The sequence below is a fragment of the Mugil cephalus genome, chromosome 4 (genome assembly GCF_022458985.1).
Source record: "Mugil cephalus isolate CIBA_MC_2020 chromosome 4, CIBA_Mcephalus_1.1, whole genome shotgun sequence".
Taxonomy (NCBI): domain Eukaryota; kingdom Metazoa; phylum Chordata; class Actinopteri; order Mugiliformes; family Mugilidae; genus Mugil; species Mugil cephalus.
The window spans coordinates 9,223,181-9,250,674 of NC_061773.1; the positions used below are offsets into that span (position 1 = coordinate 9,223,181).

The 27,494-nt window shown below is 43.0% G+C and overlaps 1 protein-coding gene across 1 annotated transcript; it reads right to left on the bottom strand.

Moving 5' to 3' along the window:
- Window positions 1–27,494, bottom strand: LOC125006134 (zinc finger E-box-binding homeobox 2-like). The gene is made up of 8 exons (XM_047581893.1): window positions 27,112–27,494; window positions 8,992–9,276; window positions 7,319–7,528; window positions 6,284–6,477; window positions 5,968–6,079; window positions 4,219–5,714; window positions 3,905–4,088; window positions 1–2,479 (listed from the first exon to the last, which is right to left on the bottom strand). The coding sequence occupies exons 1-8, from the start codon at window positions 27,170–27,172 to the stop codon at window positions 1,848–1,850; spliced, it is 3,174 nt and encodes a 1,057-aa protein (XP_047437849.1). The 5' UTR covers window positions 27,173–27,494; the 3' UTR covers window positions 1–1,847.

A 27,494-nucleotide genomic window follows, 5' to 3' on the forward strand; every position in this document is an offset into this window, starting at 1 on the left:
TGACAACGTATGTACATTTTATTACAAACAACCACAAACATGCAAAAATATATATATATATGTATAAAAAGTGAATACAAAAGTTGCATTTACTGGAACAGACACTTCCTAATATAAAACCATGTGCAGACACAGTGAAAGTAAGGCCCAGAAATAACAGGTAAGGAACTATGCAAGAGCAGAGTGGCAGTTGGTGTGTCACATATGTATATCTTTGGCGATAAACACACACACACACACACACACACACACACACACACACACACACACAAAGAAAGATTTCATGACCAAGAAGTGTCTTTGGCGCCCGGTATGCATGAATGCTGCAAGCTTAGTCACACCTCATGCACCACCGTCTTATCTCACCGTACCAAAGCTTTGTCGGATTACTCACAGAGTCAGAGTACATCTGAGGCACTTTTCACGTTGACTACACCGCAGTCAGAAAGAGGAAGTAAGAAAAAAAAAAGAAAAAAAAATGGTGCATGTGTCCTGAGTCTTGACCCTCTCGCCACACCTCAACAGACAGCCCGAACGTGTGACACATTATTATTCAGGGGGTGCGAAAAAACGCTACAGCACATGTAAATTATTACGAGAAACAGCACACATCTTAACTTTAAATCAAGCAGCTCCATGTGATCATTACACCGTCAGTGCAAATTGTGTTTGCTCCCTCAAGGGAAAAACCCCAAAGGCTGACTGCATCTTTTGCCCCTTTTAACATCCCGTACGGGAACACAGAAATGACTGTCCCCGAGCAAAGCATACAATTAAGAAGGTGCAGTCGGCTGCGTTGAGTTTTTTAAAAAAAATAAATAATCAACCACATTTAACTTCTTCCTCTTTTTGCTGCCAATAAAATTAAAAATTGCTGATGGAAGAAAGCCAACGAGAACCACAGTCGACCTGAAGAGATGAGTTGGTTGTTCCTTATGATTTCACAGTATAAATGATAACTTCTACTGTTTACACTCACACATTTGGCTTCGTGACTAAGTGATAGCTGCATTTTAACTAAAAGAAACAAACATTTTACACTTATTGCTAGTACCTAAAATAGAGGTAAAGATGTGCATCAAATCATACCACAGGATGTTAAAAATGGAATGTCATTTGCACTCACAATGAGGAATAAATAAATAGCTAGACCCCAGGTGAATATGGTGATATGACTGCATATGTAACCTTTGACGTCAGGCCCTGACAACAGGTTAATTTTAGAACCAGAGATCTTTCCTTCCTCCCAACATTTCCTTCAGTGTCTTGCTTCTGAGCTCACTCAGCTGTGTAAATCTACGCATGAAGAGTCAAATGGTCTTAAATGTTGTAATAAAATACAAAAATCTACTAAATTAGGAATACTGTCACTGTGTTGTGCAACAGGCAGCAGCAGCAAGCATGTGAGATAGAGAGCACCTCTGAAAATGTGACATGGCCAAATATTTAAGCTGTTCCAGGAAAACAAGTGAACTAAAACACAAACAAACACAAACATACAAAAGAAAAAAAAAAAAAACGCTATTTTACATAAAAACACTATTATTTGTATTGTCACGTACATTTTATTTTAATGGCTTCATCCACTTTAAGGCCAGGAATCCTTTGGCAGTTCTGTGCATTTTTCCATGTTGAAAAATGAGTGAAAAACATTATATATATATATACATAATATGTATGTATGTGTATGTGTGTCTGTGTGTGTGTGTGTGTATGTGTGTGTGTGTACGTGTGTCTGCGTCTGTGTGTGTGTGTGTGTGTGTGTGTGTGTGTGTGTGTGTGAAAAAAATATCAAAAGTCTTAAAATATGCATTATATGTATTAAAATGGCTTGTTGTGAAGTCACCTTAAGTTTTTATCCTGGGTAACTCTGTTATATCCAGGCTCAGTTCACATTTGTCCAAGTCTCCATTCTGGTCCTCAGTGTCTTGCTCCCAGATGTGGTTCTCTGTGCTGTCAATATGGTTTCCTACGTCATAACCATTCCTCTCACTTTGCTCTCCGTTCTCCCTCGGGGGTGATCTTTGGATGGGGCTACCTCCGAGCTCCCCTGCTGCCTCTGACAAGCTCACGTGTGCCTCTTCCACGTGGCCATCACTAGCTCTCGCCTCCTCTTCTTCGTCCTCCTCTTTGAGGGCGTCCGGAGCGCCGTCCAGACTGGAATCGCTGAGAAACGAGTGGGGAGTTTGTGTGTCTTCCAGAGACAGGGGGGTGTCTTCAGTGAGGCGGCCCAAGAGACTGTTGCCTGCGCCTGGGGTGAGGGGCATCTCCTCCTGGTCCTGGTCGGGATCCTGGTCTTTGCTGCAGTATGCGTAGCGGTGGTTCATGTGCTGGGAGTAAGAGCCCGAGTGAGAGAAGCGTTTGCCGCATTTGTCACATTGGTAGGGTTTCTCTCCAGAGTGCAGGCGGCTGTGCTCAATCAGATGGTGCTTGTGCTTGAAGGCCTTGTTGCAGATCTTGCACTCGTGAGGACGTTTTCCTGTAATGAATACAGAGAGGATGTGTCTGTTACATAATAACAGGGGCTATGATGATATCAAAATGTTTAAACGGTAATTCTGTAGGTGTATGTTCAAACACTCAGGGAGTCGCAAGATTGCTGCCATCACCGTCGCTACTTTCCAAGAGTAGTGGGATGCCTTCAAGAGTAACGGTATCAGCAAGTTACTCGCTTTGTTCCAGAAAGTTGTTGGTCTTAAGTGATCTCTGACATTTGCGCAAGGGCCACCGTGACACTGACATTTGTGGTTTGTAATGAAGAGTGCCATGAAACTTCCTACACAAAGCCACATCCCTCCCAGAATTAACGTAATGACTTTGATACTTTGTATTTGACCATCAGGTCAAAGTTTGATTTATCCGGTTCTTTCAAATACCACATCTTCACCTACAGTTTGCATGTTACGTGTTAAGTGGTGCAAACTAAAAATAGACATTGCTCATCATTGCTAAAGACCCCATTAAATAAAGCCTCATGTGGGTTTACCCTATGCGTCACCTATGTGTCAGTGCCTGGCTCGACATTGACAAAAAGTTTTTTTTTTTTTTAAATCTGTTTTAATAGTGTGCAAACTGGGTATTATAAAAATCTTCACAAATCTTCACAGATTCATACAATCTAAATACTGAAGCTGTATTTAAAAAGTATAAAAGCCACAGCTTAGATGTTTGTATATATAATGTGTTTACACATGGGCAAATTTGTGTATCTTACAAATGAAATGACTAGCAATGTTTAGAAAACGGGTAGAAAATGAGAAATTAAGCATTTCATTGTCTACTTTTTCAAAAGAGATCAACCATGTGGTTACAATGGCAGTCAAAGGGTTGAATATTCTTTACATTATATTAAAGTTTCATATCCTGGAAAACTTTTTTGAAGTGTAGACATCCTACCGCTGTGATGTGCACTCATTTTACGTCCAATTAAACACTTGCTTGAAAGTTCATGCCCCTCCCCCTACATTGTTCATTCACTGCTGGCGTTGGTTCTTGACTTGAATGTAATACCAGTGTTGCCTGGAGCTGACTAATAAGAGTACATTTAAAGGTTTTGTTTTTTTTTTTTTTCAGTGAAGGTGTAGTCACTTCCTTAACTCTGTTTTTCCAGGAAACACATAGATGTGCATAACCAAACTCGCTTAGCTGCTTCGTGGGGACTTTAACGTTGATTTCAATGCAAACTGAATTGCCCTGTTTGGGATAAATAAAGTAGTTTGAATTGAATTAATATACTTTGATAAGAAGAAATAGCCTATACAGTCCTGAGAGTTGCATCGATCCATTCATTTAACTGTCAGCAAGGACGTTTGTCAAACTATTCCTTTAAACACTTAAAAACAACTGTTGCGGTTATCTATAAATTCCAGGAGAACCAAATGCAGACACTCTCAGAATTACTGACCTGTGTGCTCATATTTGTGTCGGAGGAGAGAGCTGCTCTTCTGGAAGGTTTTTTCACAAATGTCGCAGGCGTAAAGCCCTTCGTCTGTCTTCTTCAGTCTCTTCCTTCCTGGTCCTCCATCTCCCTCAAACCCTTCATCGATTAGAGAGAGGTAGTCCAGAGCACCTCGGTTCAAGGCCTCACCCTGCAGGGGAAAGCATGACGATAGTGGTTTTAAAGATATAATAGTTGAGTTCTAAATATGTTTATAGCATTTAATGGGTGTATTTCTTTGACTTTTTACTTGTATTCACAGTGCAATCTGCCTTACTCACCATTAGGCCTTGTCTCTCCTGGTAGATCTTTTTCAGCTCTGCATCTGCCTCCATCATGTAAGCCATTGGAGAGAGAAACCCAGCGCTGTTAGTTGTGTGGCTAAATGGAATTGGTGTGATGCCGTCATGCCCTGAAAGCCCTACACCGGACTGAGCGAGGAGGGGAAACCCATTGTACAAGGAACCTGGAAACAAAGGAGGTCCCACCCCGCCAAAGAGCGGGTGCTGGTGCAGGGGGAGATGTGAGGATGGGCTTGGTCTACCAAGTTGTTGGGTCCCGTGCTCTCTCCTCTCTCCTCTGGCTGAGATGCCGTTCACAGTTTTGTTCTTCCCCGCTTGGTCTGTGTGCTGCTTGGGCAGGGAGAGGTCCAGAGGTTCATTCTGCGCAGACCAGGGGCTGCCAGTCTCTTTCTTGGGTGAGGACAGCTCGGGAGGACAGCTGGTGAGGTCGAGGCAGGCAGGGGAGCCGAATCCTGAGGAGGGAACTCTTTTTCGGCCTCGAGGTGATGGCAGCTCTGGGGAATGCGGAATCAGTTGGCTTGGGCTTCCCTTTTCGTGGCTGGGCCAGTACATTCGTGAAGACAAGGCATCGTGGCGGGGCTGCGTCGGGGAGTGCATGGCAACCAAGAGCTGCTGTGGTACAGAGTGCCAGCTGGGCTTCTGTAATGGTGAACCGTTTCCAGAGAGGCCATTGGTGACTTCACTTTGCTTGCTGTTCTCTGGTGGGAGGGCAGATCTGGGGAAGAATAAAGGGGGTGATGTGTGGTCTTTTCTGCGTAAACCCTCAGGCACCTCCACTGCTTCTCTGTTGAGCTTACAGAGGTAGCGCTCGTGCTGCAGGAGCACCGCCACGCTGGGGAAAAGCTGCGAGCACCAGCGGCATGTCACCCCAAGAACCGCTCTCTCCTCCCCCGGTCTCACTGCCTCTCTTCTCCTGCCAGGGGACACCGTTCTCTCGGGTCCTCCTCCATTGTGAATGGCCCTCCTTTCCTCTACTTCTGATTCTCCTCTGTTCACGTCTTCATCTTTTTTCACATCCCTGTGAAGCATCTCCTGCAGCATCTGCTCGAATTTGGTTCCTGAGTGGAGATAAGGCAGCAGAGTAGTCCCTTTCAGAAAACTGGCCCTCATGGAGAGCTCTGCCGACTGGTCCCAAAGCCTGGCCAGGTCTGATGCGCTGGGGAAGCTCGTGGTGTTCTGGCTGAGGTCCTGCAGTGAAAACTGGTGAGCGTCCGCTGCTGCCCGACCTAAAGACCTGGCATTATCTTGGTTCCGCAGAGCCAAAACAGAGCCCTTGTCATTAGTGGGGGGAGATGTTGGGAATGAGTGGTGATAGGAGCTTTGGTTATGTCCATTAAATGGTCCGCTGGGTCCTCCGGCGTTTCCCCCTCCGTTTCCTCCGCCACTAAGGCACTTTTTGCTGCTTAAATGGGAGCTGTAGGAGCCGGAGTGAGAGAAGCGTTTCTTGCAGTTGGAGCACTCGTAAGGCTTCTCTCCTGAAGGATGAGACAGAGAGAGAACGTGCCAAGATGGCAAGTTGAAAATACCTTCTGCATGGGTGTGATCTTTTTCACATTTTTCATATTTCTCTTGCACCGTTGTGAATTATTTTAGCTTTTCTGTCAACGCTTCAATTTGGATATAATTTCATAACATGTAATTTGCACAATAAGTGAGGGTTAGTGATACAGTGGAAACAATAGCAAATTGATGGGTGAGTACAGCTGTTTTGATGTTATTTTGTCTCACCGCTGTGGATGCGGAGATGCTCTTTGAGGTGGTGTTTGTACTTGAAGGCTTTCCCACACTGCAGACATTTAAACTTCCTGGTCTCTATGCCTTGGTCCAAAGTGATGGCAGTCTAGGATGACAGAACATTATCACTGTTTCTACTGGAGCACTTTTAAGAAGCAATGTCAGGGTGTGACCGTCGCTTCTATAAAAACAAAGTTGCAAATAAATCACCTCGTGACACCAACTAAAATACCAGTGGTGATTCTGAAATGCCTCGTTCCAGTCATGAACGCGATTTTTATGTTCAGTTTCCTTTTGGTGTGTAGCTCACCTTGTCCTGTACTTGGTTGTGAAGGGCCAGATGCCGCTCCATCTGCGACCTAAGGGTGGCAGTGTATCCACAAAGCGGACAGACCATGTGTCCCCCCTCCCTCTCCTGACAGTATTTGACATGGTCCCTCAAAGCGGCTCCTCGCTGATACACTCTGTGGCAAAATGGACAGGCCTGCTGGGTCCTGCCAGTATCTGGGGTTCAGAGAGAGGTGGCATTGTAAACATTCATTCATTTATTTTCCGTAACCGCTTGTAGGGCTGGAGCCCGTCCCAGCGGTCGACGTTATAAACAGTTTGATTAAAATTTTTAAATATATTCATCCGACAGATGTTCCCTAAATTTATTGTGGGGCCTCGGAAGAGTCTCAGCACACCCTAAATGTGTCAGCAGCACATCCCAGGGCCACGGTACATATTCATCATCACATTAAATAACTGTTGTATTTATGTATATAAATATGTGTAGAAGAATACGTACTGAACTAAGACGATAAATCATCTGAATTACTCATGTGATCAAGATCTGAGTAAACTGAGAGTTGTTGTTGTTGGATGCTTTAATGAAAACACTGCACCCTGAGCCCACTGTTTACTCATTTTATAAATGCGTAGACAAAATTCATAAATGTCTTTTTTATCTGACTGAGTAATCTTCAATCATATGCTTCTATTTTAGTATTAAAGTAAACACACCAAACTGTTAAACAACTTTAATATGAACTTGGTAAATTTGATATGAAATTGACTGATGAATAAATGGTGACTGTAAATGCACGTATTGCCCTAACGATGAATGAATGTGTAAATGCCTTGGCCTTTTTGGTGCCCATGTGAAGGTTCTTTGTTGCCCTATTAAAAGTTGATAAGATGATGACAACTGATTGCTCGGAATGACATCACTATATACTGCACAATCTGATATGCGCCTTATCGCTCTTGTTCAGTCTCGGCCTGCCGCTGAGAAAACTAATAATGACTAACTTGCGCTGATTGTTTTATTCAGCGCCGTCACAGCTGTCGCGTAGTAGCCTACCTGCTGCGTCAGGCGAGCAGTGTTGAGCCCCTGGTGACCAGATCGCGGGAGGCAGCTCCTCATTCCTAACGCTCGGAAGGTACAAAGCTGCTGTGCCATTGTGGTTCACGTGGTCCAGGAGGTTGGCTGAGGACGCGGTCTTCCTCAGCTGGGCCAGGAATTCATAGTGAGCTAGGTCTTCAAAGGTATTCTGGGAGTCTGAGTTCTTACCTGCAGGACAGAAAAAAAGATAAAGAAGACCGGCCTGTGTGTCTACAAGAGGAAATGTGTTTGTGTTGTGCATTGTCTGGCAAAAAAAAAAATTCACGCCCTTTCAAGACGTTATGGGAGGAATTTGCTCCAAAACTGTTTGCATCTCTTCAAATCTATTTTTTTTTTAATTATTAGTATTTTATTAAAAGGGCTGAACGTTTTGTTCGAATATAAATCGTGCACAAAAACACAAAAGAAAATGTATAAAATGCAGTATATATATATATTAAAAAACGTGAAACATACAAGAGAGTCTGCTGTATTAATAACATATGTTTGATGTTTTGTGACTTTAACTAACTAAGTCTGGGTTGTCTAAAGGCCTTTGATGAACGTTTCCCGAGACGGCCACCGTCCTCGACATCTGCGCGTTCGAGCCTCGGCTGCTGTTACATTTCCATCTACCGCCGTCGTAAAGAAATTATTCACAGATTGTTTTCTCTCCGTGTTTGTGCGAGCGTACGCGCTTTGTTCAAATATTCACGAGCGCGAGCATGTGTGCGCCCACTGTGTGAAACTGTACAGTGACACCGCAACTGAATCTAATGGGACTAAATTGTTTATGTAAAGGCTACAGATGAAACAATAAATTTGGGGAGCGGCTTGGGCAGATATGAAACGAGATTGGAGAATTCTTTCTCGTTCGTGTCCCTGAGTGCAGTGACAGGCAGACAGAAAGAGAAAGCCACAGATGTACATGAAGAAGAGAGGGCGCCTCCTATCACAACTCAAGCCAATCAACTTTGCTTACAGCGACTCTGAGAAAGATTTTTCAAATGTTTGCAGATGTTGGCATATTTTCAGCTGTATTTTATGTGGTGAAGGGAAGAGCTTGTGTGGTTGAGTGTTGTAAAAACTCAGCTTTGCCTTCATCAGGCAAGGCCGAATCATACGAGGCGAGGAAGTTAAGTGATTGTTAGTAGGCAAGCCGCGTGAGCCTTTGATCTCTCCTAAATAAAAGGGAAAGCCTCACGTCGCGCAGTGCTGATTTCAGTACCGTAACGTCACCTCTTTGATGCATGGAAATATTGTGACATTGTGTGGGATGAGTTCTTTTGTCATGCTTTCAGAAGGCAGCCTTTTCAAAGAGAGGAGTGAAAAAAAGGAACAGCCTGTGCGTAAGGAAGGCATGGTTTCACAAGGAGCCGATATGAAGGTGTATCTAGAGGGCTCTGAGAGGCATCGTGACGCTGGCAGTGTCTTGCATCAGAAAACCACGACAAACTTGTTTACACATACAGTAGTGTCCCACAAACGGCCTCGCATATATACAGTACATATTACATTTTACGCAAATATTGCGTTGCTACTGCTCTGCACCGATCTGTTGAAGCAAATAAACGGCGGCGTAGCTTAAAGGGAGCAAACGTTTAGTGGTTTTTTTCAAACGAGGCGGTGTTATATTTTAGATTTAAACTCACAGTACATCCTCAGAGGTTCCTGATCTCCCTCCCTGTCCGTGGATGTGTAGGAGGCGTCCCCTGTAGCCTTGGCCTCAGACTCCACCTGGCCCCAGCAGTTTCTGCCTCCAGGGCTGAGGCTGTGGGGCCTTGTTGAGTGAGCAGGGCTACTGGGCTCCTCCGTCCCCTCACTGGGGGTCAAGCTCGTCTTATCCAGGCTCTCCTGGCAGTCCTGGGGCTCCACGCTCCACAGACCCACGTCATCCTCCCCTTCAGATCCCAGTGAACTCACTTGCTCAGCGTCCACTGCGAGAGGGAGAAATGAAAGTTCAGGGTTAACAGAAAATTCGGGCCCAAGGGGCCCTTTAAAAAGGAGCAAAAAAAAAAATCTAATAGGTTCATTTTCAGCTTAAAACTAAATTATAAAAATATGTCTTCAATCTGTGTTTAAAATTAGATGCCACTTGGTATCCAGATCAATAGAAGTTTTGGATACACAACTGACAAATCGTCAGCATGTGTTTCTTATCCTTTCAGATGAACCAGACACAATGGTACATAATTTAAAAAAAAAAAAAAAAAATGAGTGAGTGAGTGAGGAACTGAAACCTAACATGAAAAAAAAGCACGACCGAAAGACAAAAGAGTATTATTTATCATAATTCTCTATTTGCATTTATTTATTATTCATTGTTGTTCCTGTGAGGGAAAGAGGACTGAGATAAGGCAGATATTTCATATGTCTCTGTGTGGTTTGATGTACGTATTATGATCAATAAAAGCTGAAGTAATTTCTGATCCGTTTCCAAAAGTGATGGATTTACCCTGACGGTACCAAGAGTAAAGACTGGTTTTCATTTCATGAATTGATTGAAAACATATTGTTAAAATATATGCAATAAAGTCGCGATTTTAAAAACTGACTTCAGGTGATCAAACATCTTTTGTTAATCATTGTTAAAACCTCATTATTACAATAACACTTTACCTTTTTGTTACTCAGACCTGTTTAAACGTATAGTTGCTCTGAAACAGGTTTCTGTATATTTCTGTATATATATATACATATTGTATGACTGTATTTGTTTTTCTAGCACATGTATGATATATTCCTTGCACAACGCATTATGACAATAATGCAGCAAGAATGTAGTGCAGCAGAAAGAAGAAAAGATTCATAACACATTGTAATTTAAAAATATACCCTCTGTGCCCAGACTGCAGCAAAGCACTGGAAAGGCGCATTACTTTTTCCCATGGCAAAGACAATAAATGACAATCACAAACACATGCCTGGGATTTCAGCTGTAGGCTTTTATTTCTGAGGCATTTTTTGGGAGGAGGTTTTCCCTCTGATTGGCAATATCTAATCACAATCAAGTGATGACTATTTAAGAACACAGATAGACTCCTCTAAATTTGTCATCAGACAAAATCCAAACCATCTTTGAGGGAGTAGCAGGGGCCGTGCCGACATACAGTGGGCTGTATCTTCTTCTGTTGCATCGGAACAGGGTCACAATAAAACACTGCTGTGCTTCTTATTCACATTAAATATACTGTTGTCTTTAGCCAAGAGTACCTCCTTTTCATTATATCAGAGGGAAAATATGGTTTCACAGCTCATTAAATATCGCAAAACACACAAGTTTATTAATTTAAATGTCAAAACAGCACTCGCTCGCCCCTGAAAGATTTTCGCTTTTGCTTGAGCTGCTCCAGCTACCTGCCTCGGTACAGGCTGGTAGACGCAACACATGAGAAACATATTACGACGCCGTGCCATGGAACAAGAAGGTAGATCTAACGGAAAATGTACCTTTACATCTTGAAGACACAAACACACGGACTCAATCTGTAACCGAAAGAGCAAAAAGGGAGCCCACTGTTACGGAGGGGGCAGCCCACCAGCAACTAAAACACTCGCAAGTCACCGTATAACAACTTACACCCACCTTTCTGATTAGTATGTTGGCTAATCTCCAAATGCAACACCTACATGTGTATCTGTTTGTATCAGCAAAGGCGTGTGTCCTGTCCCGGCTTCATTACACCCGTGTATGAAGTGCACTCATGCAAGGATCTGATTCACCCGAGGGCAGTCACCCAGTGCATGCTTCGTACGGTGCTGCACTACTAACCTGGGGAGGAATGACTTGCTCTTATGAGGGGTGAAATTGGTCATCAAATATGCTTTACTGTAGCAGGCAGCTATGAAGTTTTGAAATGTAGTTGAGGTTGACCTATCAGGCCCACAGGAGATTCCTGAGATGATAGGACATACCGCTCGGACAAAAAAAAAAAAAGAAGAGGAAAATCTGGTCCATATTAGCATCAAATTGGCTCTAATTTTCTCTCCCATGACAGTGAGTGACACTGAGTCTACATGTGCTGTCATTAAAGAGCACTGAGCTGGAATGGCTTTCATTATCTGGCCTGTTGATTTATTTATTTGGATAGCGACCGCATCCTTCAAATAGGTTCTTATTTTTTTTTTTTATTATTTTCATTGGAGCAGGATAGCACATAGTTTTCGGGTTGGCTGCAAGTAGACGGCGAAGGTACGGAGGGTCTTGTGTGTGATGAATGTCACGCAGTGCGTGAAAAGTTTTAAACAAGTATAACTTGTTGGAACACAAAACAATGCACAGCACCGAAGAAAACAGTGCGCCGCTGTGGTGCATGCACCGTATAGTGCGTGGGAAGATTTTGACTCATATCCAGAGAGTGCTAACCGAACTGTGCTGCATCATCCTTGACATTCTCGATCACTCGGCCTTTTGGGGACTGTTTCTGATAGTTTGACAACAACACTGTGCTCAGATCAAACGCTGCAGAACTATTTTAATCTGTCGACACCCTTCCCTGCATGACGGTGACTGAACATATGAGAGGCTGACAGGCTGCCTACGACAGATGAGTGTCCTTAATTAGTTCGGGGCGCCGGTATTTTTACCGTGAGAATACCCATTGTTGTTTTTGTTATCTTGGGAGTCATCTGATCAATCTGGAATCTGATCTGAGACATGAAGAAATGATGACCTATAGTAGTTCTTTTATCCTCTACACAGTTGAGTAAGATTTAGAAAGACAGAGGCGAACAAAGCTTAAATAACCTTGTAAGCACATGTGTGACACAGAAAGATAGATTTTACACAACCACATTAAGAAACACAAAGGAAAGTCAACATTTCTTTCACGGCGACTGCATTATATGTGAGGCAGCAGTTTCGGTGCCAGTCTAACGCGGCTCTGTTTATATTACCAGGGGGCATCTAGTGTACAGCAACACGCTGCGCTGCAGTTTATTTTATGATGCACACATGTGATCTGGTATTGGCTCAGTAATTACGCGGCTAAATGGTAAGCACGCAATAATTACCTTGAAATTACCTTGTTTGTTTCTTTTGGTTTTAAATGGCAACAAACAAGGCCGGGACCAATTTACCACACAGCGTAACAGATTCCGTTTTGTTGATTCCTACAATTCAAAGATTGTTACAGCAAAGCCAGAATAATTGGGACGTTATATTGTTCGGGACACTTAGATTTGCATTCCCCACATGGCGTAACAACAACCAATTAACAACTACAGATAACACTAAATAGCCAAGAAAATAGTAGTTTTAGTAGCTGTCAGAAATATGCCTCTAAGACAAACACATAATCCTTCTTATATTTGTTTAGAATATTGTAATTCCTTTGTGTGCTTTTCTGTTTGCGTGTCCACGACAACGTCGCAGTGTTTGTTAAATACCAATTAGCGACATGCTACTAAAATTAATAGAAACAAAGATTTACCCAAGATTATATTTAAATATCAGCTTTAGGATTTGAGTTTGTTTCATGTGTCAGTATTTTTATTAATGTTTTTTTCCAGATTTACAGCATATTAAAACACTTGTGAAAATATTAACAAAAGGTTATTCAGCTATCTAAAGAAACCTCACAATGTGCGCCTGTACACTATGACATTGGCATGTGGTGCACACGCCACATTACAGTAACATCTGATGCATTTTATACGGTACAACATGTATGTGGTAAAACTGTCAGAAGTAAGCACAGGTTCAACTGAAAACACAGAGGCAATGTTAAAAAAAAAAAACCCTACAACTCCATCACATGTTGAACCTGAACTCCCTTTGACATCAAAAATACACTCAAAATGTTGTATTCAAAAATATCTGGTCCAGGTTTAGTTAATGTATGAAGTAATGCTTCTTCTGTGCTGGTAAAACTGTAACAGTTTCACAGGAGACAAGAGAAACTCAACATTACTATTTTTAAACTCAATAAATTACCACAGGAGGTTCGTGGACACCCACATGCTAAACAAAAGACAAGAGCAGGAAGATGTATGTAATGTCATTTTTACAGTACCTACGAGAGCAGTTCAGAGACGAGGTAGATCCATATTCATCTGCACAGCGCACTCGTGTCGACAGTGACTGCCTCTCTTTAAATATATCGCAGAAATCAAAGATGCCATTTAGAGAATTCTCACTGTGGCAGCTCTCTTATTCATACCTGCTGTCTGACATTCGTACAATGAGTCAGGGGAGGACTGCAACCAAGAACAAACACCTCCCACCTGATCTCCTTCATCTTAGCGGCAACTCACACTCTGTCTGTCTCTCGGGGTGATGGCTCCTTCTGATTTTGGCACCTTGGCCTGCCCTGCTTTTTCACTTCACCTGCTTCCCTCAGTGAGTGAAAAAAGGCGCATTGATGCCTGTGTGCCAGTCATGTTTTATCTACTCCTAATATATCAGGAAAATTCCCTGGATATGAGCAGCAAAAAGAAAACCCAAAAAGCTTTTGATTTTACTGTGTTTTCAAGTATTCGTAGAAGACCACGGAAGACAAACATGGTGCATTTTCTTTATGTTATTTGTGTCTTCATCACTTCTACGTGCGTGGCCTTTCAATTTTCCCAAATGTTTTACAGATTATATCAGCAAATTGAGAATTAAATGCCCGAAATTACACGACAAACAACAGGAATGGTGGTAATGTAATGTTTTGCTGCATTTTTACTGCATTTCTGTGGCCAGTGAAAAGGAAGTGCAAACATTCTTGTCTAATGATGGTGAACATAACCACAAACACATTGATATGAAAGTTGCACAGTCAAGTTTTAGTTCAATTGATTGCAGTCATTTCTTAGCTGGTAGGCAGTAGGACACAGACACGCACACACACACACACACAAACCCAGACACGCAAGTAAGCAAATGGCTTCTGGCGAGAATAAAACGAGACTGAAAGTGTAACACTGTGATTATAAAGGTCATATTAGCGCGGAGGAAGAGATGCTAAAATGCAATGTGTGTGGTGTCTGGTAGAAAGGGTGAGGGGGGGCAACAGTGAGATAAAGGTGCACACACACACACGGCAGTGCGCGAAGGATCTTGCAAGAGCAAAGACAGAGAGAGGGATGTGAAAGAGAACGATAAGATAGCGACAGAGGAGTGAGGAATTCGAGAAGAAAAAAAAAAGAGAGACAGAAAGCAGCGGTGTCAAACTGTCCCCGACACAAATCCTCCAGCTGATGTCGAGCTGTGAAAACACGTTAGAGAGGGAAATTCCCTCAACATATGCGCACACAAGCTAGGGTATAGAGAAATGCAGAAAAACAAACAAACACGACTTGTGGGCAAAAAAATGGGGAGCAAAGCCCACTTGCCGCAGCAGAACAATGCGATCAAACGCAGCGAAGAGCTACAAGGCAAATGAGCGTTTGCGGGGCTCCGAGAGTGTCTGAAGCGCCGTCGCAGACAGAGAAGAAGTGGCCCACACGATGCCACAGCAGCAAAGTCACAGCTTTTTTTCTTTTTTCTTTTTTTCTCTTTTTTTTTCGATGCCCTGCTCATTAGGAGACACCACCCCGTCACAGTATTTAAACCACCACCGTGGAATGTGCAGCCCCTTGGGGCGACATCCGCACTTTAAAAGACACCGAGGCGCACGAACCGATCAGCTCGAGAAATAAGCACCGAGCTAATTTCCTCCTGCGGATTCAGACAGCATCGACACCGATGCAATTTTGCACATTAAGCAGTGATTTTTTGAATTGACACCAAAAACACCGTACTGAAACTATTGTGCCTTTGTTCGGTGTGGCTTTTAATGATTCTGTTCAATTAGGGCCCTTGTGACACAGAAAAAGAATCCCTTTTGGTGTTTTATTAGGTTCAAAGCCACTGAGTCATTCAGTGATACTCACAGAGTTGATTTGTCAACAAGTTTTGCTTTTAGTGTCACTGCACTGGGGATGGTTTCGTTATTCACTATGAAAGACTATAGCCTACTATGAGCTTTCAGTGCGATTTCAGTGGATGCTTGGCGAGTCAAAGTATGGCCTGCAGACACAATGGCAATGCTGTAGCGTCGCGTACAGCAGCTCTGCAGAGGCCGGAGCGTTTGAAAATGGATTAATATCAGTATTACTGATCTGTTCCCCTCTATCTACATGTCACATCGCTGCGACAAACACCGAACCACACATGTAAATAGAAACCTGCTCTGATGTAACGTCAATAGTCCAAGAGATTCAACCAGCAGCAAGTCGTTTCAGATAATGTACAGTTCAAACCACCAAACAAAAAAGCTAACAAAGCTGTACCAGCTGTACGTCGCACGGTAAGCTAATCTACCTCGTGGCGAAACCGAGAGGACAAGCACTCGCCTGCATTTCTCTTTATCTTTCAAGTTCAATCTCAAACCATTTTTTCTGATAGCTCTTATCTCCTCCTACTCACTTTTCCCATGTGTACTGCACATCTTTACTTAGTAATGACACACACAAATAATATCAATACAGCACATTTCGTGCCGCGTCTTTGCGTCTTTATAATAAAATATGCTAAACTTTTCTTGTCTGCTGCTGTTTTTCTCTACAGAAAGAAAGAAAGACAGAAAGACAGTGAACAGGGTGAGGGACAGTAACAGGTCTGAGTAGTTTGTGGCCTATGTTGTTAATCACACTACAAACGTGCATATAGTACATGCATGTCAGTGAGGTTGTGAGAAAACTGTGACTCACTTAAAGGTACAAAACACAAGAGGGAGTGTGAAGAAGGAGGAACAAACTCATCCCCTCTTGTAGATTCCCACCCCAGCTCTGTATTCTTAGATTGTGGTGAGTCAACTCTAGGCATCTGTGATATATTTTCGTAGCCTATAATGATGTTAACTGAGCCTCAACGGGAACTTCAAAATTAATGGCTTCACATGTCTCACAGGTAGAGTTTCAAGAGGAAAGGCTAATTAGTGCACCGTCATAACTCTTATCTTGTTGTTATAAATAGTGCGTGCCGCTTTAATTTGTGCGATCTCAGCTAGAGTTAAAAAAAAAAAAAGGAAGCACGCCTTGGTTTGTCTTCTACGAATACTGAAAACACAATAAAGCGGGAAAGGAGGAAACTGAAAAATAATCAGAAGTTAAAATGTCTTGTCTAAGATGTACTTTCTAAGAAAAAAAAAACGTGAAGAGAGAAAAAAGGGTTGTTGCTCCGACGCCAGCACCTGTGACCGTTTAGGTGTTTATCAAACAGACACATCAATTTGTGCGCAAAAAAATAAAAATATGTGGCAATCAGTTTTTCTCTTTGCAAAAATGAGGCAAGGTGTGAGTGAAGAGGTGTGTAAACAGCCTTTGTGGTTGTGTGACTTCTTCCTTTGGAGGTTTCCTGTACGCTGCTGCCTGCATGTTTGCCACTGTGTTTACCTGTCCTGTCGACCACCACAGTGACATTTATCAGAAAAAAGAGTCACCTTGTTTGACAGCAGCTTTTACCTTCAAAGCGAATCCATGTGGTTTTATGCATCTGTGCTGGGTTTGAACTTCATGAACGGCTAGTAACGCTGACACACCAGGCAAGAACTGAGCTTTCTGCTGTCGGAACCTCTGTTGAATACCTTTAATATTTCTCATTTCTCGCAATGTTCTTGTATTTTCTGATGAAAAATCTCATCGCTTTTTCACGCTTATTAAAATCACTACAATAACAATGACTTCCGCTGACTGCATGAATAGTCATTGTTCTCATTACTCATCCACTCTCACACACAAAACAATTTCCACTGATCTGTCAGTTAAACTCACACAAGTAACATCATTCTGGACTTCCCTAATATGTCATACTGCCTTTTGAGTTAGTTACCGTGTCAGTGACTCACCACAAGTGACAAATACGCTTAACAAGTATATGCACATTTAGTGCGCACACGCGAACGAAGCTTCTCTGCCGTGTTCGAGCGCAGTGTCGGTGCCATTTCGTCCCTGCGTGCGTGTGCTTGCGATGGAAGCGGGGCCAGTGTTGGTGAGAAAGGTTAGCTCGGTTAGAGGAACATGTTATTTCGAGTTGGCCCTCGGCCTCCTCCCGTGGCCTGCGCTGGTTTCCGTGTACCGAGGGATCGGTGCAGGAATGCAGTAACAGTCACAGAGGGACCCACGCGCTCACCACATTGTGAATCAAACCCAAACTCCACTTCATTAGGCTCCTGTCATTGCAAAGACTCTCACACCACTCTATAAATACCCCTGTCTCCCCCCTCCAAATTTGTTTTCCCTCTTTTTTCTTACACATGAAAATGCTCAGGGACTGTTCCAGCCTTCTGATGTGGCTCTTTATTTTGTACGTTGGCGCAAGAAAACCACACAATAGTGGCTCCTTTTGAATATTAAAACATTCTCTGACAGGGTACAAAGGTTCTGAAGTTTTTTAATAGGGGTATGAGCTAAAATAAAACTTCTCTTTGAGCTTAACAGTTATGCAATGTGGGATTTGGTTAGTTCAACTTGAGTTGCAACTTTCAGTCACTCACTACAGGAGATTTGCCGTGAGGGCGAAACCAGCCTCCGACTTCAGACATCTGTATACAAGATTTCTTGGAGGTGATGTAAAAAAAAAAAGAGTAAGTCTATTGTGTTATATGTCAAAATATCCTAATTTAACCACTCAAAGCTGATTTGAAACACAAGATACAAGAATTCTGAGGAACCCACATTAAAATCCAAAAGCCCAGAGCAGACCGCACGAAGGTATTCGGCACATATGCATGCAAGGAAACACATTAAACTCTCACTGCTTGCGTTTCCCTGTACTTTCAAGCGCGGGAGTGAAAAATAAAGAGTAGATGTAGCTGTAATATTGTGATCAAATACTTTGGGGCCTAAGAACACAGTGTGTTCTACAAGACAGCCTGCGAAGAGGAGATCTGCCGCTCAGCTCTCGAAAGGTTAAAATACAGATGTGGCGCCATCCTCTGGCCGATGCCGTCAGTACACCCTCCAAATGAGAGATGATGTTGCACTGAAATGTTTCCAGTGGCCACAAGTGACCTCGAAGGCTTTGAAACATCGAAAAAAAAAAAAAAAATGTGTCACTCTCCTTTTATTTTCTCTGTCCTTCTATCAATCGCTCCTCACATGCCTGCACACCCACGTCCTCTTTCTCTCCGTCCCTGCCCGTCTGCTTTCTTCTGTCACTTTTTCTGTTGTTAAAGCATCGACACATAAACAAATGCAGACAAAAAAAAAAAGAAAAAAGAAAGATGCTATTAAAGTGGTCTTTCTGCGGTTGGGCCGCTCTCATTAAGAAGATGTATGAATCATACTGCATATTAATTTACACGCATCGGCGTATTAGATTCAGCTTGGTTGTACGAGCTCGCGCGCGCACTGTGCATGTGAAGCCCAGACCAATGTCTTGAAAAAGAAACTAATTAAAGTCATGGAGAAAAATGCAAAGGCAGCAGAACCGCACAAGAAAGTGTGTGCATGTCATTACTGACCTGGCCCATGCTGGAGAGAAAGAAAGAGATGGCAAGAAGAGAGGGAGAAAGAAAGAGAGCGAAGGAGAGTGTAAAACCTCAACCAGTGAAATAATGTACATAAAAAAAGACTCAACAAGAAAAACGTTTAAAAAGCAAACTTGGGGAGTTTAAGAGGATCTTTGATGTGTATCAGAAGAGGAAAGCAGCCTTGCGACTGGGACGACAGTAATTTTAAGTCAAAGCAGAAGGCTGGCTGACTGGCTGCCTTACTGGCTGGCTGGCTGACTGCCTGGCTGACTGACTGTGGTCTTTGATGGCGCTGGCTGTTTGAAGTGGTTTTCGGGGGATGGGAGCAGCGTGTGGTGTCAGTGGGACAGGGGAGGCGCTCAGGGAGGAGGGGGGACATGATGGCGACCGTACAAGGCTGGGGGAGCCCGGCCTGGGAGGAGAAGGGGATGGAGAGATGGAAAGAGAGGAGAAGAGAAAGAGGTGAAATAATGGATAAAAATGGAAGGGAAAAAAAAGGTGAAATGGATAAGGGGCGGAAGACTTGAGATACAAGGAAATGGGGATGACGGATCAAAGGGTTGATTGAGATTGAAAAGCCAAGAGACTTTAACAAAGGAGAGAAGAAAGAGGGGCAACAGATGACAACCAGAAAAGTTAAAAATATGTGGAGTGGATGAAAAAAGACGTTACCGAAATTGAAGTCGAGGAAGTAAAGCTTCCAGAAATGTGTCTGACGTACAAAGCCCGTCTCAGTATGAGGTCTGGACACATTCACACCTACAGTACCTCTTACTTGTATCATATAGATGACGTTACCCCTCTCTGATATGCTGCCAGTACGCCTTATGACTTATTTTCCCTTCCATCCCTCCAGCAATGCAGGACACATGCACGGTATAATCATAACTACGCTGTTTCCCTGAGGTACCAAAGTCGACCGCACAGCCGAAAAGGAAAAAAGAAATTGATTCTGTACAACTTCGGAATGTTTTTGTCCTCCTTGCATATTCATTTTTATTATAACTGAGTGGCCTTTTTTTTAATGAAAAAAACTGCCCGGTTTAGGAATTTTGCAATAGCTAACCTGCCATGTACCACGAGAAATTAAAAGCAATCAGATAAGACTACTTACTAGATTGTCACATGGAGATAAATGACAAGACTGGACCAGTGCTTACAGCGCTGCTTCCTTTCTAGCTCACAAAACTTCCGCTGTATGGATCCTGTTCTTTATCATACCTGAGCTAAAGATTAATTTCTCACATCACACGAGTTATGAGTCAGCGCTGGACTGGTGGGTTCTGTATTGATCAGGCCTAAAGAATCCTCCAGTTTAAGACACAACCCTTTGCAAGAGACAAACATTTTCACATTTTCAGCCTCCTTCAGCACACTGATCCACAGCGCTGCAAATTACAAATGCACGGATGCATTTTTTGCTAATGAAACACATCTGCTGAGGCGATGCGTTCGCTGTCTCTGAAACCGTTTGATGAAGACAGAAGTGTAAAAGTTCTTTCCCCACTGCCAGACAAAAAAAGAAAAAAAAAGGATTGAATGTTAAAGATGTTTTATCACTGAAGTCAATGTGTTCTCTCCATAACAGTATACGGTTAAACTATGTGTATGTATATTATCTGTGTGTGTGTGTGTGTTTACATGGACCAGAGAATTTGTGCGCGTCAGATGAAGGTGGTACCAGGTTACCACAGGTACAGGGAGAGTGGGGAGTTGGCTTGTATCTTTTTTCCACCACCTGGGCTGATAAAGGGTGGTGGTTGGGGCTGCAAGTACACCGGTCTCAGGTCGGGTCAGCAGGACAGGCAGCTTTTCAGTATACTAAGTATAGACCGTCCGTTTCACGCTATTTCCCCATTCAGGCCATAACTTCTGACCTTGGCAACCCAACTGCGAGTGAACGGCTTGAAGTTGCCACGGTCTGCAAAATGCGCCTCCACATGCACCACTAGTCAGCGCTCTGTATGCAAATAAGTACCGCCATCGTTTGGGGCAGGGTCGAATATTGTAGCAGCTGCTGTCTATAATGGTATCAGAACCACAGACAGATGTTCGTTGTGTGACTTGGGGGTGTGTCACACATTTTGGAACAAGCGTTGAAGTCCCTCTCTCGTTAAAAGCACAGGTAATCTCTGCAAAGACCTGCTCAAACTCGGATTAGAACCAAACCCTGGAAGCTTACGATCGCCGTTGTGTTATTTGAAGCAGTGACGAAACAAAAATCAAAAGATCACATCAATAATTATCCACAACTTCTAACACCACACAGTGTGCTCGATTTAAATAATTCCATTTCTTAGTTTTTCCCTTTTCAATTATAATCGTGTGTGAATATTTAGTCATTCCTAGTTGTACCCCAAGGGATGTTATTTTATCTATAACCAGTTTTTGAACCGATTTTCCATAACACGTACCATGTTATGCACGCTGAAGTATGACACTACACATCCTATAAAAAACACATGTATCCCAAACGCTAGCTCCTATTGCTTCACATTAGTTAATTCATACGCCACACCACATTAATCTATCTGGTGCATTTCTGTGGTCTTGGGAAATAAGATCCTTAATATGTTTTTCAGTCACCAGAAAAGGGCACGCAAAGCAGAGCTAAACACGTTAGCTGTTTATTTCTCTTTTGATGCCGCTATTAAGTTACACAATAATTTTAACGTGTGTCAGTGCAGGATACATGTTTTAGTGGAAGGACAGATGCACACAAGAAGAGGGGTTCACGTGATGCTGATTATTGGTTTTGACAGAGCTACACAGGGAGAGCAACTGTGGCGATGGAGATGGACTAGCAGAAAGCAGCTAAGAGCAACAAGAGTTATGAACATGGCTCGGGCTCAAATCTAAATTGGCTGTTTTGTTGTGGTCAGAAAATGGAACACTATCTAGGAAGCATCCAAAGGATTTCTGAATATATACAATGCATTGACAGTATTTGTGTGATTAATCTCAAGGCCAGAAGTGGAAACCACAAGTTCCTTGCTGCAGCTTTAAAACTTGAAACGAATGGAGGAAAACTGAGTAAGAGACTGACACAAAAGTCAGAGTGTTAAACTGACGAATCCACAAACAGGGCTTTCTGTCAGGTGCAATGTTTTTTTTTTGTTTGTTTTTTTTTTTTTTCTTTCACCACAGAGGTGATGAAGGGTGAACTAAAAGAAATACTGCCCTTCTCTTGACTGTTGCTGAACGCCACCACATATCAAACTGTTCCTCATTCAATGCTGACATACCATATCTGGTTCCTTCAAATCCTGGCACACTCTCAGCCAGCTGAGTGGGCCTGCCTGCCTGCCAGGCTGCTCTCCCCTTGCCTCTCTTTCTGTCTCCCCCCTCTCTTTTCTCTCTCTCTCTCTCTCTCTCTCTCCCTCTGCCACCCATCTGGCCCTTGTAATACATGACAGCTGAAGCAGGGTTTCCAAATTTAATTTGAGGTGTGATAAAACAGCACATATCTATAAATTGTGTGCAGAGAGCCTGCCTATCTGGATAGTTTTAACCTCTTTCTTCTGTCAGACATGTGCAGAATATCAAACACACAAACCCAGACCGTCTGCAATAAAGGAAGATCCACAAATAGACTTAATGGCGAGCAACGTTGCCAATGCAGTGACAGAGAACATAATAATAACGCTGCAAATGGGATAAGGCAAGAACGATAGATATCGCTTTTCGGCATCAGAGGACATAGTACGTAAACCTGTTCTATCGTAAAATAGAAGTGCCGTACGATAAAGTGGCTGCCAGAAATACAGTAGGTGTTAAATGTGACAAGAGCATACCCAGTCACCTATATATACACACATGCACACACATGCACACACACCTCATGAACTCTGCGGCCACGAGTGTTATCTTACAGTTTAAACCAGCATGATTCTTAGACATACTGTACACTCAGCTTGTGAGTTTCTAATGTGGTCTTGTGTTCAACAATGTGATATTCTACACTGCGTTCACCTTTCATCAACTAAGGGATCAGAGCATGACTGGTTGAATGTAACGTTCATTTCCGTCAGTTCAAATTATCTTCTTCGACTTCTTCGACAGAAGTGCTTACACTTCCAAACAATCACGGAGCGCAGGAACTAATATGGCGAAAAAAGAAGAAAAAAAAACTCTTTCATTTCTTCATCTTGCAACAGTAAGATTTTCCAAATTTATTCCTCTTAGAGAGTGTGGCAGCCATGCGGCAGGAATGTACAGTAAAACATGGGGGCTTTGCTTACATCTGAAACATCAGAATGAGCAATAATTGAATGAACATGTGAACAAATACCAGAAGATCTCAATCAAGGGATTCCCCATTACTGCTGTGTAGAACTGGCAACTGAACGCGCACAGAGCAAGGATGGGAGCGATCTCTGTGGGAACGTTGAGGAATAAACGAGGAAACACTTAGATTATCCCACGTTCTGTCACCCATCCTGTCTCTTCTGCCTCCCACACGCCCCTCAACCCCTTAATCCCTTGTCTTCTCATGCCGAAGAGCTGTTTTTGCTGCCTCCAGCCCTGTCAACCCCATCAGTCCCCCAACTCTGTCATCCTCCTCTCTCCTCCTCCTCTTCTTCTTCTTCTTCTTCTTCTTCTTCTTCTTCCCTCTCTGTCCCTCCCACCCACTGGTGCTGACGCCTGAGCTGAGCCCCTTGAAGAGTCCTGGTAATAAACTGTGGTGCCTGAGCTCTTCATTGCTGTCTCGCGCTCCCCACCCTTCATCCCCAAGCGGCGATACATCTGCCGTTAAAGTAGGCTCGGTCCAAAAGGCCCAGCCCCTCCGCCCCGTACAGTACAAGCCCGTCAGTCTTCGGCGTTCCAGCGCTTTCCCCCTATTCTCTCTCTTTCTCTTTTCCCTCTCTTTTTTGTTGCTCGAGCCCTTTGTGTACAGTGTGCTATGCTCACAGTGGCAGCAGTGTGCCAGAAAAAAACCCACACAAACTCACACACATGTACGCATGCACATACACAGTCACAGACACACAGCTGGGGCCCAGCTGCACACAAAGACTGGGGTTTGGAAATCAATGAAGGAGAAAGAAGAAAAGGGGAAAGGAGTTTAAATAAATTGGCACTTGAAAAAAGAAGAAAAACGAGAAAGGGAATGAGGGAACACAGAGGGACGGAGAAAGCGCTCTCTTAAAAAGGCACATCCACTCAACGGCGGAGTGAGAAAGTCTCTAATGAACTTGAGAAAACATGAAGTGCAAGGTAACAGAACGACACATGTTTGCGAGTGTGGGCACGGAGCACAGACCTACATCTGACGGAAGAGCAACGTTTGGTTGAGTCTGATCAGTAATTCTAGCAAACATGTTGAATTTGAGAGCAGGGGAAAGCCCATACACAAAAACATTCAGGAGGAACAACTGACAGAAACTGTCAAAGCAGGAATCTAAACAATGATGCCTCCGCTCCACATCAGTCATTTTGTTAGATCAACTAGAGATAGAGAATGAATGTTAATGCCACAGAAGCCGCAAAGGCACAAAAATAATTATTGATAAATGTGAAACAAGTCCTGGCGTGACTTTTGTTTAGGAAACGTTGTGCACAAGCACTTTTAATTATTAAAATATATCGAAGCAATTTCAGGAAAGGGGTCTCCGCTGTGTATGAATGCCTGGAGTGAGGCGGGTTGCTATTGGTCCGCAGCTAATTAATTCGCACGTTTTGAAATGCTCACCTACACCCGGGCCACGTTTTCAAATGTTTTCAAATGTCACGTGTTTCCATGTAATCCCGGGACGGCTCTCACTCTGGCAGCAATGAGGGGTTAGAATTTCCTCACATTTCTTAATATCGCTGAACACTGATGGTTTTATTGGGGGAGACAGAGACATAATCAATAGGCGCCTTGAAAAGAGAAGAAAAGTCAGCCAGTCATTTTTTTTTCTCTTTCTTCTGGCTTGGGAACGATCCCCAAATTGCTGTCTTATGAGTTGGGCCTGCCAAATTCATTTGGTTTTATCAAGGACCTTTAACTCCCTATAACGCGGCCGCCTCCAGCCCCAACACATTCCAAATCCTAAATCCTACATACAGCTTTAACACACACGTTTCTTCCCTGACATGAGGATGCAGCGAGCACACCGCAAACGCGCACACACACAACTTCTGCATTAACGCCTGCGAGACACATGCTACGTCTGAGCACCGGCTAACTCGGGCAGATCCACCAACGGTTCATGAAGCAATTACAAATATATGTAAGAGAGAAAATGTCGCCTGAACTGCCATCTGTGTGGAATATATCAAAGACAACATCCATCAACTTGCCATTTAAAAGCATTTCACATCAACGGTTGAATATCAGTTTATAATCAGTTTCCTTTTCTTCCCTCTCCGCTGGCTTTTGAAATTGCGTTCAGTTTATTAAATCCTCATTATCTAATGAATTTAACTGTAAATCGCGTGTAGGTGATGTTTGTCTCTCCTCTGAGGCCGCTGCAGGAATTAAAGGAAGTGGACTGTTTTTTTGTTGGTTGTCTCATAAGTGACAGGTCCTTCTCGGTAAGTGTGCTTAGCTGATAGCTTTCACAGTTGTGTGATGCTGTTGATTTGCGAAATAGAGTGGAGTCGGTCGACAAACTGCTACATGACAGTAAAAGGTGAGAGTGTGTGTATGTGTATGCGTGTTAGTGTACACATGCCCACATAAGTACCCGTTAATGCTAAGCAGCTAGAGAGGATCTCACCCTGGTGACACTCTGCTCGGCTTCACACCTTTCTGAATAAAATGAGGAAACACTAACAACTAATAAACAAGCAAGCAGGCTACTTACAGAAAATAGGTCTGCTGTAGTTTCACGGCAGATAAGAGGAAAAGAAGAACGCGACATGTTTTGTGATGGGTTTTGTGAAACTCGAGAGAGTCATGACAGAGGCCGACGTGTTTGTGTGTTCTCTTACACCGGCCTCGTTCTAAAGGCAATGTGTGTTGTTAAGTAGCGTAAGATGACAAATTAACAAACTGACCGACTTAGTTCTGCTTTTTTTTTTTCTGGGTTAAAGGCCTCATCTATGTTTGGAGTTACGTGTTTCACTGAAATATAGAGCCAGCAGCAAGGGTCTTGATTGTCACTCATATCCCATATTAGCATATTTTGTAATAGGTTAAACAAATGTTTTGAAGAGTCATTTAAATCAGGGGCTGTGAGTCAAATTTAGGGTTAGAGAAACTTTCAATATTCAGTGCCGGGGATAATTTTAGAGTAAGGGAAGTAGGGTTTGATTCTAACGTTCCAGTCGTCATCAGGCGACTAGAAGAACAAATGTTGTGTCAAATGCATATTGTCTGCAGGTGTGTGTCTCCTTACATCTGTTTGTGAGTTCAGGGCGTCACACAAACAAGGCACTGCATGAACAAAGCCTCAGCGAGGTCTCGAAATTCATCGTCTTGTCTCAAAGTTCCTCACGGTACTAGTGATAATGGACATCATTCAAGGTCCACTGCAGTCTTAACTAATTCTTGATCAGGCGATTAAAACAATTTGAAAAGTGCAGTATTGCAGAAAGAAATACAGCTAAAGTAGAGAGCATACAAGGTACCAGTGCACACCTCATTCAAATTTTGTTTCTGTTTATGAATTTTATTCAAAATGCTAAATTTTATCCAATGTATGGCACTGAAGATGTATTTTTTTTTCTTATTTCACATGCTGTAAAAATAGTGTCCGTGTAAAACACTACACTGCATTTCTTAACAAGGTCTAGAATATATAAAATAGGGGAACAAGAGCACTAAAAGTTTCAGTCTGAAAACATGTTAATCTTTTACAATGTTAACTTAAGACTAGATTAAGAGAAAGGCACTTTAACGTTCAGTGCACTGTGACAAAAACAATGTTTCTTGGTGAAAACAACAAACTGACTGGCTGCTAGAGGTTCGTGGCGGTGTGAATTCCTCTTAATTTTGGACGATTTGACTTTAATTTGGAACTGTTTTAATCGCGTATATAAAGCATATCACGTCCATGACATTTCTTCTCATGGATTTCTCGCCTCGCACCTTTTATTGAACGACACGTTTGAGCACATGGATTAATCCTGTGAGAGCCCGACCGGGACAGAAGTGACTGCTGCCTGCTCATCCCCGCAGCTTATGCAGCAAGTCATGCGCAAGCCATGCGCATAAAATCTAAAATAAAAGATGTATTGAAAGTCTGTGCAGCCAACTGCCATACACATAACATGAGCGGGTTTCACCAGCGAATTCCGGAAGAAATCAACTCGTTTCGCGTGAGGTCCCCTGTCCGCTGCAGCGACATCTGCCCGCATCATTTACCAACTTATCAAAACTTTCCAGCTCTGCATGTTTCTTACCTCGATTCCTCCTCGGGTTGGCTTGTTTCCTGCGTTTCCCCCTACTTTCGTCTGTCATCATTACGCTTTATTTCTTTAAATATAAAAAAAAAAAAAAAAAGGAAAAAAAAAAGAAGTCCGGTAAGCGGTGCGAGTGTGCGTCCTGAGTGCCTGCCTGAGAATGAATGGTGCTGAGGCATCGCCTTCGGTCACAGCGGGAGACTCAGACCTTGATGGGACTCCAAGCGGAGGCGACGAGCCGTGAGCAGTGATGTCAGCAGCAGGGTTGGCCCTGAGGTCAGTCTTGGCATCGTAAACGTACACCTTCCCCAAAGCCGTAAGACCTGCTCATATAGGCTGACTGTAATAAGCCTCCCTTATACTTTCGCAATATATTGTCCCGA

Excerpts from the sequence above, each read along its gene's own strand:
- LOC125006134 (XM_047581893.1), bottom strand. The coding sequence starts at position 27,172 with ATGATGACAGACGAAAGTAGGGGGAAACGCAGGAAACAAGCCAACCCG. Across the intron at positions 7,529-8,991 it reads GGAACCTCTGAGGATGTACT|GTAAGAACTCAGACTCCCAG; the intron begins GTGAGTTTAAAT and ends TCTGTCCTGCAG. Across the intron at positions 6,080-6,283 it reads ACAACCAAGTACAGGACAAG|ACTGCCATCACTTTGGACCA; the intron begins GTGAGCTACACA and ends CTGTCATCCTAG.